The 19848-nt window shown below is 38.9% G+C and overlaps 1 protein-coding gene across 9 annotated transcripts in view; it reads left to right on the forward strand.

The window, feature by feature from the left end:
- The window catches only part of ubr4 (ubiquitin protein ligase E3 component n-recognin 4), a 57203-nt gene that overhangs the window by 13811 nt on the left and 23544 nt on the right, over positions 1-19848 (forward strand). For 3 of the 9 annotated variants that reach the window (XM_085344804.1, XM_085344805.1, XM_085344811.1), the window contains exons 20-50: positions 167-446; positions 737-869; positions 965-1044; positions 2273-2401; positions 2974-3156; positions 3365-3487; positions 3583-3812; positions 4541-4659; positions 4763-4860; positions 4991-5148; positions 5255-5461; positions 5654-5755; positions 5835-5935; positions 6062-6449; positions 6942-7005; positions 7557-7748; positions 7895-7965; positions 10102-10294; positions 10969-11202; positions 11324-11494; positions 11629-11811; positions 12159-12317; positions 12429-12581; positions 12753-12980; positions 13791-13948; positions 14050-14224; positions 14437-14638; positions 14965-15128; positions 16985-17201; positions 17399-17615; positions 19555-19587. In XM_085344804.1, coding sequence (XP_085200930.1) covers positions 167-446; positions 737-869; positions 965-1044; positions 2273-2401; positions 2974-3156; positions 3365-3487; positions 3583-3812; positions 4541-4659; positions 4763-4860; positions 4991-5148; positions 5255-5461; positions 5654-5755; positions 5835-5935; positions 6062-6449; positions 6942-7005; positions 7557-7748; positions 7895-7965; positions 10102-10294; positions 10969-11202; positions 11324-11494; positions 11629-11811; positions 12159-12317; positions 12429-12581; positions 12753-12980; positions 13791-13948; positions 14050-14224; positions 14437-14638; positions 14965-15128; positions 16985-17201; positions 17399-17615; positions 19555-19587 — 5145 coding nt within the window. The remainder of the gene's footprint in view (positions 1-166; positions 447-736; positions 870-964; positions 1045-2272; positions 2402-2973; positions 3157-3364; positions 3488-3582; positions 3813-4540; positions 4660-4762; positions 4861-4990; positions 5149-5254; positions 5462-5653; positions 5756-5834; positions 5936-6061; positions 6450-6941; positions 7006-7556; positions 7749-7894; positions 7966-10101; positions 10295-10968; positions 11203-11323; positions 11495-11628; positions 11812-12158; positions 12318-12428; positions 12582-12752; positions 12981-13790; positions 13949-14049; positions 14225-14436; positions 14639-14964; positions 15129-16984; positions 17202-17398; positions 17616-19554; positions 19588-19848) is intronic. The other 6 variants (XM_085344807.1, XM_085344809.1, XM_085344810.1 and 3 more) reach the window with 3 other exon arrangements.

Genomic DNA, 19848 nt, shown 5'->3' on the forward strand with positions numbered 1-19848 from the left:
ATGGTGGTGGCTTGATGGGGGCGACTTGTATAAATATCCAATATTGTAGTCAATAACAATGGAATTATTGTTTGCAAAAACATCACAGTTGTAGTCTAGCTTAGTCTTCCATACATTTCTCTTTAATCTGGATTTTTTTTCCCTTTTGCTGCCTGTACTTTCTCAGATTTTTGGGAACCTTAAAGCAACACGCCATCCAGGGTTCTATTCATGGCGAAGATGACCTTAATGTGGAACACCTCCAGCTGCTGCTGCTCCTTTTCCACAATCTGTCAGAGCGTGGTCGTCGATCAGTCCTCACCTTAGTCACACAGGCTATTACAGAGGTGGCACAGAGCAGAGACTCCCAGCTGAAAGCTGTGCCCCTCAATTTGGCCCGCCTGTTGCTGGTTTTTGACTACCTGCTGCGCCACTACTCCAAGGCTCCTTTATATCTTTTTGAACAGGTTAATGCTTTCTTTCAAATTGTTATTTATATGGTAAATTGAACAATAAAGCTTTTTCTTTTTTCTTTTCTTTGTTATTTGATTTCCATTCATTAGGTAAAATATCGTCCTGCAAGTGCATTAATCTGGGTTCAGAGTAACATAAAGATGTCATTATGATTGTAATATAAGGCTAGTTTAGTATAAAACATACCAAGTCCTATACCTAGTAAATTTTTGCTAAACATTCTAATAACACAGTATTGTGTTTGGGACTCAATAACAGTGTTTACTCTGTGTGCTATAAATAGGTGCAGTACAACCTTCTTACCCCACCATCTACTGGGGCAAGTTCTGTTCAGGAAGGTGGAAAACGCAGCAACATCCCACTTTACTATGGATTCAAAGAGGTGGAGGAGAACTGGGCTAAACACTGTTCGACAGGTAAACCCAAATATTTTTTTAACTAAATTTCAGTTTAATCTGTTTGTAGTATATGAAAATTGAATTTTATCTTTGATTAAATGCAACTGTTTTAGATTCCAATGTCCAGCCCAAGTTCTACTGCGTTCTGTCTCCTGAGGTGTCTGAAGATGATATCAGCAGACTAGATAGCAAGGTGAGGCATGGACTCTGTTTTATGTGGTCTTAAATGAATTTTTGACAATACAGTTTAAATGTGTCTTAAAACATGCTTTTTATTTTATTTTTTTGTATATAAATACTAGGGGTGCAACAATACTCGTATCGGTATTGAACCGTTCGATACAGTGCTTTCGGTTCAGTACGCATATGTATCGAACAATACAAAATTTTTTATTTATTTTATCAACTTTTCTTCTGACGATGCTGTCTGTGTTGAGAACTCAGTGAATCTGCGTTCGACTACTCCTCCTAGGCTGCACTGTCGAGCGCAGATCCGCTGAGCACAGCGCAAGCTAGCAAGACAGCTAAGCTCGTTGCAACATGGCAACTGCCTCAACGCTAGCCGAATTTGAACCTCCCCCACCCTCATTCAGATCTGGCGTTTGGAACTAGTTTGGTTTTCATGTGAAGTATGACCCTGATGGTAAGCGCGTCATGGACAAAAGTAAAACAGTATGTCGGATGTGCCACGCAATGCTCAATTACATTGGTGGGAACTAGTGCGTGCGTTAGCTCGTTAACGTGTTGACGCCATCCAGCCCCACACACGGGGCGATCCGCGGTAACTCATTAATGGAGATTTGCCGCGTTATGGCGTTAATGTCATTTTAACGAGATTAACGCTGACAGCACTAGTGGGAACACAATGAATTTGACTGCACATTTGCGCCGACATCATCCTAGTGCAAAGACAAGTGGAAGCAGACAAAAACAACAAGCACGCATGCTACAAACTTTACCCGAGTCATTTAGACAGCCGTTAGCACATGATTCTCCTTATGGGGACCTGATATGTTTAATATGCTGCTGAGAATATAGCCCAGAAGAAGCGTATAGTATAGCTTTTATTTTGGAAAGAGCCATTTCTCTGTAATAAACTCTCATTTCCAAAGATGAGTGATTTCTTGATCAGATAGATTTCTTTTTTAATTATTTTGTTGATTCTGCAACAGTAAATTTAAAAACTGTACTTTTGAGTTAAAATATATATTTATAATTTTAATAAATGACAAATTAAAAAGGCATGAACATCTTTTGCATCGAAAAAACATCGAACCGTGACACCAAAGTATCGAACCGAACCGTGAATTTTGTGTATCGTTGCACCCCTAGTAAATACCAGTATTTCTGTTTTTAATCACAATATTTTATCACAATATTAAAATTATTGCCATGCCTAACTGTTAAACATGTCCTCATAGGTCTTTCCAAAGCTTTTTAATGGAGCAGTGAAATATGATGAGCTGTATATATGGCTCATCTCACTCCTGGCTGCAGGCTCTCAGTTTGACACAGCAAGAAGACAAGAGAACAAGTCCATCACTCCTATGGTGAGAGCACCAAATGAAGAAATAGAACAGCTGAAATAAGCCCACTGAGCATATGGCTTTAGTGGTTTATCTAAAAGGCATTAAACACCCACGTGCTGCAGGGCTTGTGTTTTGGTGCGTCTTTCTGGTTAACTTAGAAATTGATCTGCAAACAGAAACGTGATATAAAAACCCTTTCTATAATGATGCAGTCCTTTTTCTAATTGTTCACTGCTACTGTTGACTTCAGTGACTGGTTTAGTTGGTTCAGGTGATAGAGGAAAATGCATATTACATTTTTGAAAATAGACCAATAAGAATAAAACAAAATAAACAAGAATAAGCCACATTGGAAATGTTTATCTGCAATTCTAGAGACAAAAAAAAATGATAAACACATGCTAACAATATTGGCCAAAAACAAAGTTAATATCATCACTGCAGTAAGGCAGGACCTACAATAAATGTTATTCTAAACTGCTATATTGTTGTGTAAGTAATTTGAAGAGCTAAGCTTCAGTTTCTGAAACATTAGAGACTTGTATACATAATGATACTAGCTTAATGGCAGCAAACTGTTGGGCCCCATACAGGAGGCCTGCTCCCTTCAGTACTACTTCCTGATACTGTGGAGGATCCTTGGCGTTTTACCACCTTCCAAAGGCTTCATGGAGCAGCTAAAGACTGGCTGCAGTGACCCCAGTGAGAGCGACATCCTACACACACTGCGATGGTCATCACGTCTCCGCGTAGCTACGTATGTAAACTGGATCAAGGTCAGTTGATGCTTGAAAGTCCTACAAATGTATTATCAGTGTGATGGGTTTGTTGTTGTTGGTCAAACCTTAGAATAATGTACTTGATTAATTCATAGGGGGGGGGGGGGTCTGGAAATTGTTTGCTTTTTCAGAAAAATTTATATTTTGTATTATTTCTGCAATTTCAAGTCTTTGATGGGTGTTTTTTGTGTGTCATCACTCACAGGAACACTTGGTAAAGCAAGGAATGAAAACAGACCAAGCTGCTTCTCTGGTTGAAGTGACTGCTGCTAAATGCAGCACTGTGAAATACGATGTGGAGCTAGCAGAAGAGTACATTGCCAGACAGGTAATGGTTACGACAGATACATTAGTAACTTGTGTTGGTGGTGTTCAGAGTTTTGAAATCAATTGACACCTCCTGACAACTTTATTTTGTTGCAGATTTCCACATTCTCAAGTGTAGACCCACATGTCATCCTACCACTTCATCAGTTGCCCTCTCTACAAGCCATCTATACGCTGGATGCAGTCATCTCTAAAATTCAGGTTTCTTTAGATGAGCATTTGTCCAAGGTTGCCATTGAGGCTGACACCCACAAATCCTCTGAGATCGCAAAAAATCTGCTGCCTGCCACACTACAGCTCACTGACATTTACTCAGCTTTCACAAGGTGAGAGGGTAATGTTGTTATAAGCTCTTGTTATATCTAGTAGACTGGAATGCAATAATGTGATTGAAATGCTTGATAGATCACATGATCATGTGGCCAATCACATGGCCAGTTCTTTGGTTACAGATACTCAAAATATTGACAAAATCCAGAGGTCATAGCTTTGGTGACTTAAGTTACATTTAAATTATTACTATTATTATTATTATTATTATTTTTAATTCCACCATATTCGTCAAAGCCAACATTTTGCAAAGCACACATCTACTACATGCACGCTACATAATTCTAGTATCCATATATCTGTTACTTTATATATCTTTTACAGTTTATCAGTATTCTAACACCACTGGCATGTGGATATTTAAATGTTGAATTTATTTAGAATTGACTGTAATTGCTAATGTAAGCTGTTTTTAAAGTTTAGTTTTAGTGAAAGCTTTAGTAAAAAAAAAAAAACCCCAAAAAACAAAACCCCTCCGTTACCTTCAGAATGCATGTGTGCTTCAATTTAAGGAATACAACTTAAGGAACCTTAAATATTCCTTCTTTAATTTATATATCATAACATGTTTTTAAATATTTCTAAATCCTTTGATAGTTTTTCTAATTATTTGTTTAGATTTGGAATGTAGCCTACTTCATGTCTAAGAAATAAGACTTGTGGATGATGTTCTTTATGACAACTCATCCTGATCTAATCATTAAACGAAACTTGTCTTGAACAGATCTTACCTATTAATGAACATCCCAGAGGAAGGGGAGAACAAACTGACCGATGCCAAGCTCCAAGGTTATGCTGCAGTTCTGGCCATAGGTTCCACCCGATGCAAGGCCAACATACTTGGTATCCAAATGAAATACTGAAAAATAATATTTTACAATGCAGTGAATATGATTACTTTAATAGCTTTTATGCAGTGGTCTAACAAGACTTTAAATTTCTACAGGTCATAATATTATGCAGAACTTGCCAACAGCTGTGCAGACAGTTTGTGAGTCTTGGAATGGTGTCCACACCACTGAATTTCCCAACATTGGCTCATGGGTATGTGGTTAAAGTTGGAAATTATTAAAACATTTGTTACACATGGCATAATTTTAAAAAACATTGAAGACTTGGCTTTTGCCTGTATTTTCCCACACCATAAATAACAAAACTGGTGGTATCTTTTCAGCGCAATGCATTTGCAAATGATACCATTCCATCAGAGAGCTACATCAGTGCCATCCAAGCAGCTCACCTGGGCACACTGAGTTGTCAGTCCTTGCCTCTGGCCTCTTCTCTTAAACACATCCTTCTCTCACTGGTTCGCCTGATTGGAGACCTCATTGTGTAAGTTAAAAAAACGTCTACTGATAAACTCTTTTGCATGCATAGTTTTTACTCACGAAAAACCTGTTATTGTCTTGTGAATAATGCTGCATTATTGTCTCTTCAGTACTGAGGAGCTGAACCCCTCACAGGTTGTGAGCACCCTGCTGCCTCTGCTCTTGGAGAGCAGCACGGAGAGTGTAGCTGAGATCAGCACCACTTCACTGGAGCGCATCCTTGGCCCATCAGAGTCTGAGGCCTTTCTAGCCCGCATCTACGAGCGTTTGGTGACCGGATGTTACAACATTATTGCCAATCACTCAGATCCCAACAGGTATTTTTAATATGTATCAGATTTCATTAACCTTTAATGAACCATGTTAAATATTAAAATTCAATCAAAACATTACTTTTTATGCTTTTTTTTGTTTGTTTGTTTGTTTGTTTGTTTGTTTGTTTGTTTGTTTTGTGGGCTGCTCTTCAACATTTATCTATCCCATTTTTTTTTTTTTTTAATATTACTTAGTGGTTTGGATGAGTCCATCCTTGAGGAATGCCTTCAGTACCTTGAAAAACAACTTGAAAGCAGTCAGGTCCGAAAGGCAATGGAAGAATTCTTTTCATTCAGGTATTGTCTCTGCTGATGACACAATCTGGCTTCTCATTCATTCAGTCACCTCACATATTTTGGGTTTCTTCTTTTTCAGTGGTGAGCTTGTCCAAATTATGATGGCAACGGCCAATGAAAACCTGTCTCCAAAGTTTTGTAACAGAGTGCTGAAATTCTTCACCAAGCTTTTCCAGCTCAGTAAGTCTGTAATAATTTTAAAACTATACTGTCCAAGTTTGGTTATATTCAAGCTTTTCAAGGCAGAGCTCTTTGAGCTAAAGCTGGAGTAGATCCCTCTAAGTTTCATCATGCATTTTTCTCCAGCGGAGAAGAACCCAAACCCAAGCCTGTTAGGCCTTTGTGGCTCTTTGGCCCAGCTGGCCTGTGTGGAGCCCTCTCGTCTGCAGTCCTGGCTGACACGTATGACTGCTACCCCACCAAAGGACTCAGAACAACTGGAAATTGTGCAAGAAAACAGACAGCTTCTGCAGCTGCTAACCACTCATATTGTGCGTGACAATAGCCAGGTGGGCGAAGGAGTGTGCACTGTACTCCTCAGCACACTTATTCCCATGGCAACAGACATGCTGGCCAATGGTGATGGAACAGGTTTTCCTGAGCTCATGGTCATCATGGCCACACTTGCCAGTGCGGGACAGGGTGCAGGCCACCTCCAGCTGCACAGGGCAGCTATAGACTGGCTGACTAGATGGTAAGAAATGAATTTTACGGGCATGGAGATCTAAGTTTCAGTCGCATCACTAAAGAAATCTAAAGGGTGGAATTATATAGTTGCTACAGCCAAACTCGCTAGGAAAAAATGCTTGGTTTAAGCTCAATTTATACTTCTGCTACGAATCTATCCAGCAGCTATGACAGCAGCTACACCCTAGGGTGTGGCTTTATGTACACATCTCCACATGTCTGATTGGTTTTCCTGCTGATTGCAATGTCATCTTCTTTTTGTAACTGTATTTCTTTTTAATTATTTAAGCTTAAATCTGATGTTGTTCAATTTCCATTGGTAGGAGTATTCAAATAAATTTAGCTCAGTAGCACAGAAATCTGAGCCTCAAGTAGCATTTTGGCTGTGTTATTACATGTTATAGTGAAAGCTCTCTGTAGATTCAGTGTGGGAGTATAAATCTAGGTAGAAATTTAAATGGAGAACTTGTGACCTAAAAGCTTATTTTTTGTTTTGCAGCAAAAAGTATTTAACACAGAAGAATGTCGTGGAAAAAGTGAGCACAAACTTGTCTCATGGAAAGGTGGGTTTTTCACACACTGAAGTGAATTTTGGACATTTCCACAGAATGAGATTTTAATTATGCCACACTTGTTGTAGACCTATGATCAGCCTTGTTATTTGAGAATAATATCGTCACCTCTCTAAAGGTTAAAGACCTTACGTATTCTTTGTTTTGGGAGTGTATTGCAATCTGTGGACTTTCTCTGTGGAAAAAGAAAGGATGTCCTTCTTTGTTACATTTTATATTAAGAAAATGTAAAATCTCTTCAAGGTTAAAATCAAGTGTAAATCATACTATTCTGATTTGATTATGAATTTACTACCACATAGTTGTACATCATGTCCTCTGGTTGTCTGTGTGCTTCTCATACCCCATATTGGACAATCAGAATGAATGATAATGAAACTGGCTTTAGGCAATTAAAGGAAAACACTGTAAAAGTACCAATTTGCCAAAGTATTTTTCTGTGATATATTACATTTTGAAAAATGGCCCAAAATGTGTCCCCTGCAGTTCAGATATTAACATATCTAAATATCAACTGATATGCACTTCTTCTTTGATTTCAGCATGCCAGCATGCTGGAATGCTCATGTCACATCATCTCCTATCTAGCTGATGTGATGAACGCTTTGCGTCAAAGCAGCGGTCAAGGCAACTCAGCAGTGCTGATGGAGGGAGAGGAAAAGGCCATGGAAGTAGACTCAGACTGGGTGGAGGAACTTGTAGTAGAGGAGGATGATTCCCAGGCAGAGGACTCTGTAAGAAGTTGTTCTTTTATTCTCGTCTGTCTCTGTGTGTATGGACTTACAGACATACATCAGTGCTGTTTTTGGGCTTAGCTTTTATCTCTGTCAGTTTGCTATATGAAACAATCCTTTTTAACATGTATGTCATTGTTTGACAGGATGAAGACTCACTTTGCAACAAACTTTGCACTTTTACCATCACTCAGAAGGAATTCATGAACCAGCACTGGTAAAGAAAAGTTTGTTTATTGTGATTTTGTTCTAATCTTAAGTAGAGCTGGGCGATATGAGATTTTTTCATATCACGATATGTTTTTTTCATTTCAGGCGATAACGATATCTATCACGATATAAGCCAAATAACTATATTTGTAAGATTTAAATGTGCCGTTGCTCACAAGTAAAATGTGAAATAATCAGCAGCTTGTTTTTATTTAAATATTTATTTCCCATAATAAGTTCAACAGGGTAGATGTACTTAAGGAACATGAGACTTTTTCAGATAAATAAAGGCAAATATTGCAAACTACACAAAAGGCAGCCGCTAAAGCGTTTAAGTTTCAAAATAGAACAAACGAAACAAACTAAATTGTCAATTCCACTTAGAAACAAAATATTAATTCTAAAAATAAATCTTAGTTTGTTTTACAGAAGATCAGACAAAACTGACTAACTTTTGTCAATATCAAATAAACTGAGAACTAAAAGGAAATTCTCAATCTCTCCTTGTTGTATAGCTTAGCTTTTCAAACAGTTTTAACAGTTACTTTAGTCTGACAAAAGCCGAATGACGAATTAGCGCTTCCAGTCAGAGACTGAGGCTACGTCCACACGTACACGGGTATTTTTGAAAACGGAGATTTTCCGTTTTCGTTTTAAAAAATAATCCCGTCCACACGTAAAGGCAGAAATGAAGGAAAACGCTGCTATGAACATGCCAAAGCAGCAGGTGGCGCTAGATTCCTAACCGTGCAGAAATGTTGGCCAATCAGAAGTCTAGAAGCCTCGGTGGGAAAAAGTAAACAAAGCTGGGGCATAGAAGCAGAACCGAGTCGTATGTGTGGAGGGACAGTAACTGTGTGTATATGTAAGCATTTAAACACTGCAGAGAGTAGAATTAACAGTAACAGTATTGTAGGAATCCATTTCACCGAAACAATAACGTGGCGCACAGTGTGACGCATGCACCAGTTTATTGTATTTCCAGACTTGCTTTCGGCACAATTTACAGTGCATGCTACTCTGTTTTTTGTCAGACTTGAAATAGCCGAAATACCTTCACACTACGGAACTTCTTTGGCTCTTCCGTTCGACAATTTCTCCGGCATTGGAACCATCATCTGTTTTCTCTTCGGTCACGCTCGGTTGATTTTTCTAGTCAGCACACTCATTTCCTCCATTACCCGCTGGCTCCATTACCCGCTGGCTGCTTCCCAAACAAACACACGTGCGGCTTGGCACTTGTGCTGTACGTAACAAGTCACGCGACGTGACGCTGCGGCTGTGATTGGTTCGGCTCTGCGCTACTTAATTTGGATTGGCTGACCTTTTTTTTTTTTTTTTTTTTTTAAGAGGACAAGAGCGGCGAGGTCTATCGCGATAGCTTAATTTCTCTATCGAGTAAAAGTTATATCGCGATACATATCGTTATCGTTCTATCGCCCAGCTCTAATCTTAAGTGCAGCCTTTGGTTCCAAATACATCCGCATCCGCACCTAAAAATGGATTTGTCATACAGTACACGTTTGATTATTTCATTTGTTATTATTCATTTTTTACTAAGAATAAACAAAAAACAGAAACTCATATATTTAGTAGATTGCCTTTATGAATCAGAAAAGCTGATGGTGTTTCTCGAATCTGTGGAAACGGGAGGACTCCACACTGCTGAATTACGATGGAAGACAAAATTGCATACATTTGTAACATTTGTAATGTAATTAGTGTTATGTACCTGGAAAAAGTAACAGTGTGTTAGCAACATGTAATATTTTCTATGTGAATTTTTATTTGTTTTTTGACTTGCTGTGAATATTTAAGGATACAGAGGGCAGCTATAAAAGGTTAAAAATGCCTTAATTCATCTAGAGCCTCTGTGGTGTGTAAATCTAACCGGGCAGCAACATATTTAAAGCTTGTCTGAGCTGAGTTAATCTTCTGGAAAATAATCTCCTTGGTTAGCTCTGGAATATGAGTAATTTTTAATTAATTTATCTGGGAATATTTAGGTGGTAGCATGATCAAATAGCCTTCTCTTGTGATATATCCATTTAGACATGGAGAAATACAGTGTCATTCTTTAGTTTCTCACATGATGTGATGTGCCATGCTATATATAGTATTGCCTATACTTTTCATTCTGCAGGTACCACTGTCACACCTGTAAGATGGTGGATGGGGTAGGTGTGTGCACAGTGTGCGCCAAGGTCTGTCACAAAGACCATGAGATCTCCTATGCCAAATATGGCTCTTTCTTCTGTGACTGCGGTGCCAAAGAGGATGGCAGCTGCCAGGTGAGACCGAATACCTCAGGTCATCATGGGAAGAGAACAACAGCGGTAACTTTAGCTTGCAAGTCATTCCCCCATTGACCTCCATCCAGTCATTTCATTTGATTAGGGTTATAGCTAGCCCACACATTTGGCCAGAAAATGAGCAAAATCATGTTAGGAATGTCTTTTTGTCAACTTTTTGTGTACTGAACAGGTCAGCTTCCCTAGTTAATCTTAAAGTCCGTGTAAAGAGATAATTCAAGGTTTACTTTGTATAAATATAAAAGTCTTTGAACCATCTTTTACTGAATTTTGTAGGTGTCGTATAATATTTTTTATCTGTGTGGTTTATAAAATATTTTTTATGATGTGACAAACATGTTTGTAACCACTTTACACGGACTTTAACAAATTTTTTTTATTTTTTTATGTGCATGTGATGAGCAAGCCATCAATTACATCTTACCTTTAGTTTACGGCGTAATAAGTACGATAGGCTTTTAGCTTTTTTGTTTTGTTTTGTTAATGCGATGTTTTCCTCACTATCAGTGTTGTGATAACATTTGCTCATAACAGTTTGGTTCACTTTTTTATAAATGTTTGTTCCACTTCTGCAATTATACGTATTATCGGTTGACATTTACAATGCATAAAGGGGAGCATAAAGAATCATTTAAGTATACATTTATATTAATATCAACTTTCTCCACTTCTTACTTTGTGTGTTGCATCATTCACAGGCCCTGGTCAAACGCAGTCCCAGCAGCGGCATGGGCTCTACTCTTAAAGAGTCTTCAGCTTTCCAGAGTGAGCTGCGTATTCCTGAGAGTGCTATTCGCCACCAAAATTCCTCACCGTCTGACAAGGGCAAGGTCACCATCTGTGATGGCAAATCCAGTGATGAAGACAGACCTAAGAAGAGCAGCGTGTGCAAGAGCATTGAAGGCTGTCAAGAAGAGCTGCTAGCACAAGTGGTTAGAGAGAACATATTAATTTATTTTTATCTGTCATCTCCTAAAACCGTTAAGAGTTCTTCTTTTTTATGTGAAAAGATGTTGTGAGACTTATGTTTTTGCCCCTCTTTTATCATGCTAGATGGGGTCATCTACTGCTGCAGTCATATTGGAAATGCTCATGTTTCTCATGGAAGCTATCCAGACCAACTTCCAGCAAGCATCAGCAGTGGGAAGCAGCAGCCGGGCACAGCAAGCCCTCAATGAACTGCATACTCAGGACAAAATTGTGGAGATGACGGACCAGTTAATGGTATCATGACCCAAATAGATTGCCTGTTCCAGTAAAACACTTAATTCATTGATAAGTTATTAAAACTTAATTAAAATAGAATTCTATTATTTACCTGCTGCATTTCATTGTTAACGGCTACTTTTTCCCTTCAGGTCCCCACACTTGGCTCCCAGGAAGGAGCTTTTGAGAATGTGCGAATGAACTACAGCGGTGACCAGGGGCAAACTATACGCCAGCTCATCAGTGCACATGTCCTGCGCCGTGTTGCCATGTGTGTTCTGTCTTCCCCCCATGGACGGCGTCAGCACCTGGCAGTCAGCCATGAAAAGGGGAAGGTAAACTAAACAATTTAAGTTCCTTTGTCCAATTAGAAGGGCTTTCATTGAATTCTTATTTAAAATATATGCATTGTTATTGATTCAGACTTGCCTGTGAAACGGAGCATCATGACAAGGAAAAAAATCTACACTCAAATGAATAATAGAATAAAAAACATTCCTCTTTCTATGTTATTATGTTTTTGTGTTTTTTCTCTTTGACTTTTTTCTTTAAGTTTTCTTTAAGTTGTTTGGTATGTTATCAAGATACTTTGCAAACTATGAAATAAGAACAGATAGGGAAATCTGTGTTTTCACTGTTAAAATGTCTCAACCTGACTTTTTCTCCATTTCCTATCTGGCAGATAACAGTCCTTCAGCTGTCTACTCTCCTGAAACAAGCTGACTCAAGCAAAAGGAAGTTGACACTGACCCGTTTGGCTTCAGCCCCAGTCCCATTCACTGTCCTTAGTCTTACAGGAAATCCCTGTAATGAAGACTACCTGGCTGTGTGTGGCCTTAAGGTCAGAAACGAGCTGCTTCTTGTAAAACAACTTGTAGAGTCAAAAGAACAGTTGCTGTAGGAATTCGTTAAATTTAACTATCTTGTTTTTTTCCCTTTCATCTCTTCCCAGGACTGCCATGTACTAACTTTCAGCAGCACAGGTTCTGTGTCTGACCACCTGGTGTTGCATCCACAACTGGCCACTGGCAACTTTATCATCAAAGCTATCTGGTTACCAGGCTCACAGACTGAACTTGCCATCATCACTGCTGACTTTGTCAAGGTATATATTAAAATAATAAACATATTTTGCACTTAAAGCAACATAATTGATTTTGTTTCTGCAATTTCTTTATGAAAACAACCATAGATACTATACATATACCTTTCTGCCCTAGGAAAACAAAAGATTGCTTAATACTGCCTTTTAATGCTTGTTCCCTTTGGAAAACAGATCTATGACTTGTCAGTGGATGCCCTGAGTCCAATGTACTATTTCCTGCTCCCAAGTTCCAAGATTCGTGATGCTACATTCCTTTTCAATGAAGAGGGGAAGAACATTATTGTCATCATGTCATCAGCAGGTTACATGTACACCCAGGTCATGGATGAATCTAGCAGTGCTCAGCATGGCCCTTTTTATGTTACAAATGTATTGGAGATAACCCACGAAGACTTGAAGGTAACTAGGATTTGACATGAGTTGATGTTGTGACAAGGTTGCTGTCTTAATGGTCTCCAACAGGGGTGTCAAATGTACGACCTTCGGGCCACATTCGGCCCACAATACAATTATAATCTGGCTTGCAAGGTATTTTCATACGTCAGTTATTAATGGCTCGTCAGCATGGGGGAGCTAAATCTTCAGCCCTGCTGAGAATCCATGCAAGCAGGGGTGGGACTTTATTTTGATGGGCACACCATGCTGCTAATCACATGCAAAGACAGACTGCGATCAGACCATTATGTGAAAAAAGGAAAAGGGGGCAGAAGTTCCAAAAGCAGCAAGTTTAGTGGTGTGCCAAATCATGCCAGAGTACAAAAAATGCTTAGCTATGTCTCTAATAAAACCTCTGTAACTTTGTGAAAAGTAGAAATGTTTCTGTTTTTCACTTTCTGCTATAGAATTATCAGGGGTGGGGGCTACAGGCTAATTAAAGGCTAACTACAGGCTAATTTTGTAACTTCTTTACACTGACCAATTTCGTTGTACTCTGTACAATGACAATAAAGGCTATTCTATTCTATTCTAAAAAGGGGAGTTTCACTGGTCCGGCCTGCTTAAAGTCAAAGTGGGCTGCATGTGGCCCACGATGTAAAATGAGTTTGACACCCCTGGTCTACAGTATTTCTGTCATACTTTCCAGCTCTCATTTCTTTTGGGGGAATGTTTGGTTGATGTGTACATCATACCTTTATTCAGTGTTCAGGTGTTTTTGAAACTACATTAAAGAAAGCAGTTTTGAGGTAAATTCTTTCTTTGTAAACACAGGATAGCAATGGACAGGTAGCTGGCGGTGGTGTTTCTGTCTATTACTCCCATGTCCTTCAGATGCTTTTCTTCAGCTACAGCCAGGGGAAGTCATTCGCTGCCACAGTGAGCCGCAGCACAACTGATGTGCAGAGGCTCTTTGCCATCAATGTGAAAGGGTAACACAATAAAATAGTCTGTAAAAGCCTATCAAATATAATCGTAACTGGAAAAGAAAATTATGAACAGAAATATTTTTTTTCCCATTTTGTCTTTAAAGCTCCAATGGTGGCAGCAGTAAGATGTCTCCTGCACTGTGCCAGTGGTCTGAGGTCATGAACCATCCAGGCCTTGTGTGCTGTGTGCAACAGACAACAGGCATACCTCTGGTTATCATGGTCAAACCTGACACCTTCCTCATCCAAGAGATTAAAACCCTGCCAGCCAAAGCTAAGGTAAATACCATTTACTATTGTGACATGAAACTGGTTAGGATACCATGAAAACAGTAATTGGAGGAAAAAAAGGAAATTCCATTTTGGAGTACAGAACTGTATAAACACAAAGCTTTTCCGGTTGTCTTGTTTACTAAGCAAAGTTATTTCCCATGAGTTTACCTAATTTTACTGTTTTCTAAGGTTAACATTTATTTGTCGGTTTCTGTCAGATTCAAGATATGGTAGCTATCCGACACACTGCCAGTAATGAGCAGCAGCGCACTACCATGATTCTTCTATGTGAGGATGGCAGCTTGCGAATCTACATGGCAAATGTGGACAACACCTCCTACTGGCTCCAGCCCTCATTGCAGCCCAGCTGTGGCATAAGCATCATGAAGCCAGTCCGCAAGCGCAAGGCCGCTGCTGCCAGTAAGTTTGTGGACAAGGGTTATTTTGTAAATGCCAGTTATGTATGATGAATGAACAGCTTGTACTAACCTGTTTATTGCTTACTTAATATTTGCTGATATGTTACTGATGACACAGATTTGTAACCTTTTCCATAAATGCCCGTATGTTTTCTGATTTAAGTTTGCTTATTTTAAATTTTTCTTAAAATTCAAAGTGTAATTCATTCACATTTTCAGATCATGTTTCTTGTGTTCATTCTCCATGTAGCCAGACATACACAATAATAAAAGCAACTAATCTAAAATTTTGGGGAGCTAATTTGAATGTAATGATTTTACTTTAAGCCACCCGGACTTCCAGTCAGGTGACATTCCCAGTGGATTTCTTTGAACACAACCAGCAACTGACAGAGGTGGAGTTTGGGGGTAATGACTTGCTGCAGGTCTACAACGGACAGCAGATCAAACACAGGCTCAACTCCACAGGGATGTATGTGGCCAACACAAAGGTAGAGGCATTGTACCTTAATGTTCTGTGTTAGAAAAGGTGTAAAAACATTGCTCTGCTTCTCTCTTGTAATGCAGGTTATTGCTGCGTCAGCAGTGCTTGAGTTGATAACCATGGTGCAGCAGAGGGATCTTTGTTAATTAAATTTTATGTAAATGTAGTTTAATGTTATCTGCCATCACTTGTGTTGAGACTTTGCTGTCTTTGCCATCTACATTTGTGCAGTTTACTATACCAGAGTACATTAGTATATGTCCAGTCTAAATCCAAGTGACCCTGCTTTAAATAAAAACAGTGAAGACTAGAGCAGGGCGATATGGCCAAAAATATTTATCACGATATATATTTGAAAATTTGCGATAACGATATAACCGACGATATAATTGATGCGAGACAAAATACAACTCCACAACATTACTAGCGCAAAAAGACAACCTTCCATTTATTTTCACTTAAACAAGAAGCTGGTTTTTATGTACATTAAAGCTTTATAAAAATGTAACAGTGCAAATGCAAATTCCTTGCTGAAAGTTTAACCAAAAGGCATTTCCAGTAGAAATGGGCTGACATATCCTGAGCATAACCATGTATAATATCCACTGAAGTTAAAAAGAGGTGCTTTGCAACATTAAACTGCAGTGTGCAGTATGTATTTTTCGGACCATAAGGTGCACGGGATTATAAGGCACATTAAGCGAAACAAAGCAGTCAGATAAATCAAACTTTATTAAACTCATTCTTCTTGCTTCCTCCACTTCTGTACCATTGATTCATTAATGTTGAATTCTCTGGCAGCTGCTCTATTCCCATGTTGTTGCAGTCTATTAATGACTAACCTCATATTGTGGATGGATTATCTCAGTTGTTCTCCTGACTGAAGTTTGGTCCGTTTACAACATCCTGCCATGCGATTGCATTTGTCTCTAACCATGAAGAACCTTCACGTTAACTTTTATAAGTGGAAAAGTGTTAGTGTTCGTCCTCCAGCTTCACTGTTTATGTTATGCTAACATAGCTGTGTCGCTAGCGATCACGTAGCACATCATTATATACCAGCTAGCCCAACTTCAGTAACCCTACAAACGTCACTGCTGTTTAGTTTCCTGTCTTCATTTATGTTGGAAGTGATAGCAGAACTGTACGTTTGATTTTTTTCAGAAATCTCTCAGTCAGAACATGCTATATCATGCTTAGGTAACTAGCGAAACTAGCGAGCTAACTTCCGCTAGCTTCCTGCTAACGTCTAACTCCGTTAAATGTAATAACTTTAGTTTTCATGGATGCCTGGAAGTTAAACTTCATAGTTACACCTGGTAAAGCAGCAATGCTGATCGTTTTATTAAAGATGAAAGAATTTAGACAGTTTTTAACTCTAAGTGATGCTGCAGTGTTGTTTGACCTGAAGGATACGGAGTTTAGGACCCAGATTACTCCCAGATTTAAGAGCATCTTAGTCCGACAAATATGACAATAACAACGGCCGCTTGCATGTTCTGCAAAAAAAATGTGCTTTGTCGTGTATCTGACGGACAAACACCAAACCAGTTCCACATCACGGAAGTTGCACCATTTTTACAAACCAATTCTGGTTCATCTGTTTCACTCAACAATCGGCCATGTGCGTATGAAAACAAAGGCACTGCGCATGCGCGTTTTACTCCCATTCTATCGCGATATTTCATTTTCCTATCGTTGCCTAACATTATACCGGTATTACCGTGAACGGTATAATATGGCCCAGCCCTAGTGAAGACACCTATTCTAAACATGTTTTTCAGCTGTAGTCAAGAAAAAAAGATGTAAAATAACAAATGTCATGTTTCTTTTTGCTTTCCTTTCTCTTTTCCTTCATCCTAGCCTGGAGGGTTCACTGTAGAGGCAGTAAACAACAACAGTTCAATGGTGATGACAGGTATGCGGGTTCAGGTGGGCACCCAGGCCATTGAAAGGGCTCCTTCTTATGTGGAGGTCTTTGGACGCACCATGCAGATAAATCTGACAAGAGCTCGCTGGTTTGACTTCCCCTTCACGAGAGAGGAGGCCCTGCAGGCTGACAAGAAGCTGTCTATATTTAGTAAGATCAAGACTGTGCAGTGGTTATACGTTTTTTTTTTTTTACTACTTAATGGTTTTTCTTGTTGCCTGTATTGATATTCCAATACACGTGTTTAAATAATTTGCGCTGACCTGTTCATATTATTTGGTCATATGGTCATATGCTTCAGTCTGTTTAGATAGATCTTCTAATACACTGTCTTGCTAATTTTTAAGTTGGAGCATCTGTTGACCCAGCTGGAGTCACCATGCTTGATTCAATTAAGATCTATGGAAAAACCAAGGAGCAGTTTGGCTGGCCTGAGGATCCACCAGAAGACTTCTCATCTGCCTCAGTTAACAATGTCTGCAGTCCCAGCCTCAACCAGGGCAATGGGACCTCTGATGGAGACATAGCCACCCCAACAACAACTAGTGGCACTGTATTAGAGAGGTATGAGCTTTTCAATTTGGGCTGCGAAAAGGTCAACCCAAGTTGTTGGCATTCATTTTTTATCCCCAGGGTTGAATAAACCACTCCTAATGAACTGATGAGCAAGTTGACCATCATCTATTAAGTACCTTTTAGAGATGGCACGATACCACTTTTTTATGTCCGATACCGATATCATAAATTTGGATATCTGCCGATACCGATATGAATCCGATATAGTGTTTTTTAATCAACAAAACTGTTTTTTTAAATATCTTGCTGCATTTTGTATAAGTTCATACTCAAGTTTAAAACAACAACTACACTAAAGCTATTCTGTTATACCTGTATGCAAAAAAAAATATTTCATAGTTCAGCAATACTGATCAATCTAATAAACTCAAACCTACACCATCCTCCCTATTCTGGTATTTTAAAGAGTACTTAGCATAAATATTAAGCAACCTTACTAATAGGGTTCCAACTCCCAGCAACAAAAATAAATAAATAAAAAATAGGGAACCACCCTCCACCTCATGATGCTTAATCGACGTAATCAACCTTAATTTGATGCAGTGTGAAAAAAAAATGCACAGAAATGAATTATTTTTCAAGAAATATTAAATAGATTCAACATCTTTCTTCAACAAAATTGCAGACTGCACAGATGGTACCTTCCCAAAGGAAAAAGTACTATAGCTTACTAGGGTATATATATTAGACTTAATAGTTACTATATACAGTAATTGACTTCTATTCATTTTACATCAAATTAAAACTTTGGGTGTCAGATAATTATTTATTAAAAGCTAGACATTTTAAATGAGAATAAGAAAGAAAAGTATGTCTTTGTGCCCCCTTTTCCCTGTTAATGCCCTATCGGCCCCCCTGGCTAAACTTTGCTAGATCCGCCCCTGCACAGTTACCAGCCGTCAGCTACGTAGAAAAAGATCCTCGAGTAGAAAGTAATATTAAATAAATTCTAACAACAGCTTATCAAGCTTAAACGTGCTGCTGTTGTTCAGCCGCTGGTTTCCTCTTTCTGGTGCAAAGTGGGCCAAAAACAAACAAGAGAGACGTACTCGCGACAGAAAAGCCAACCAGCTGATCATTAAGCAGTTTCATGATTGAAGTAGCAGCAAGAAGAGGCAGTCGCTTGTTAAGCTTAATGCAGGAATGCTTTACATTCAGAGATGGACTTACACACTTGCTTTACTTCTCTCGGGGATAACTTTGTCGGAGATGAAATGCCGGGTTGCTAGCGAAGCTCCACATGCTATCCAGACCACCGACAGGTCCCGCATGTCACAGCCGCTCTATCACGTGATGCATACTGCTCCGACGTGCTAACATTCTGAGGCGAGTTACGGCGTGTTGCAAGTTTTGTGAGATGCTTTCGTGATATTTAATGGATCGGATTACATTTTTTATTTTTCTCCGATATCCGATTCAGTAATTTAGGTCAGTATCGGACTGATACCGATACGTAATATCGGATCGGTCCATCTCTAGTACCTTTATATAAAACCTCTCGGTAGATTTGTTGGGTTCAGTGTTTCATCATAACTGTTTTTTGGTCCATTCACTTGACAACGAAATGTTTTCTAAAACATTGTTTTATCTACATTTCCTCAGTTTTGTGTGAAGATGTATATTTTGTGAAAAGCGCAATACATATATTACCATAGATGTGATGTTTTTTAAAAATTATTTTAACTCGTACTACATTTTATAAGCATGTATTGAATACAGCTGTGTAGTATGGGTTGTTGGACACAATCCTGAAATTTGAGCAGTAGCAGTGAGCTCTTTAGTGTGTTTTAGTGCATGGCTCTTGTGATCATCTTTTCTTTCATGTGTCTTTTGTTCAACTGAATCATTTATTTCCACTTGTTTCTTTCCGTGATCCTCACACTTATTTTTGTTCTTTTTCTTTTGCTCCCAAAATTACAATAAAAAGTTGTGAAACTGAGTCCTTATCAACATTGGACCGGTTAGTAACTGCCTTTTCTCTGCTTGTTTGTATGGTTTTGTGCATGTGTGCCAGCTTGTTTGTCTTTGCCTGCAACCGAACATGCCATGCACCATTTCCACACCTGTGCAGCAACAGAAACATTTTTCCCCTGACATTTATTCTTGCACTCAATTTTGTTTGGCGTTTAGAGTAGCAGCAGAATAATAGTGCTTTTTCCCCCTGTATGATTGGTTATTTAAAGAATAATTCACAGGAGATGCAGAATTGATGTTCTTTCTC

Source organism: Diplotaxodon limnothrissa, linkage group LG20 (assembly GCF_057381915.1).
Source record: "Diplotaxodon limnothrissa isolate DT_005_m linkage group LG20, D_limnothrissa_male_GT1.1, whole genome shotgun sequence".
Lineage (NCBI taxonomy): Eukaryota > Metazoa > Chordata > Actinopteri > Cichliformes > Cichlidae > Diplotaxodon > Diplotaxodon limnothrissa.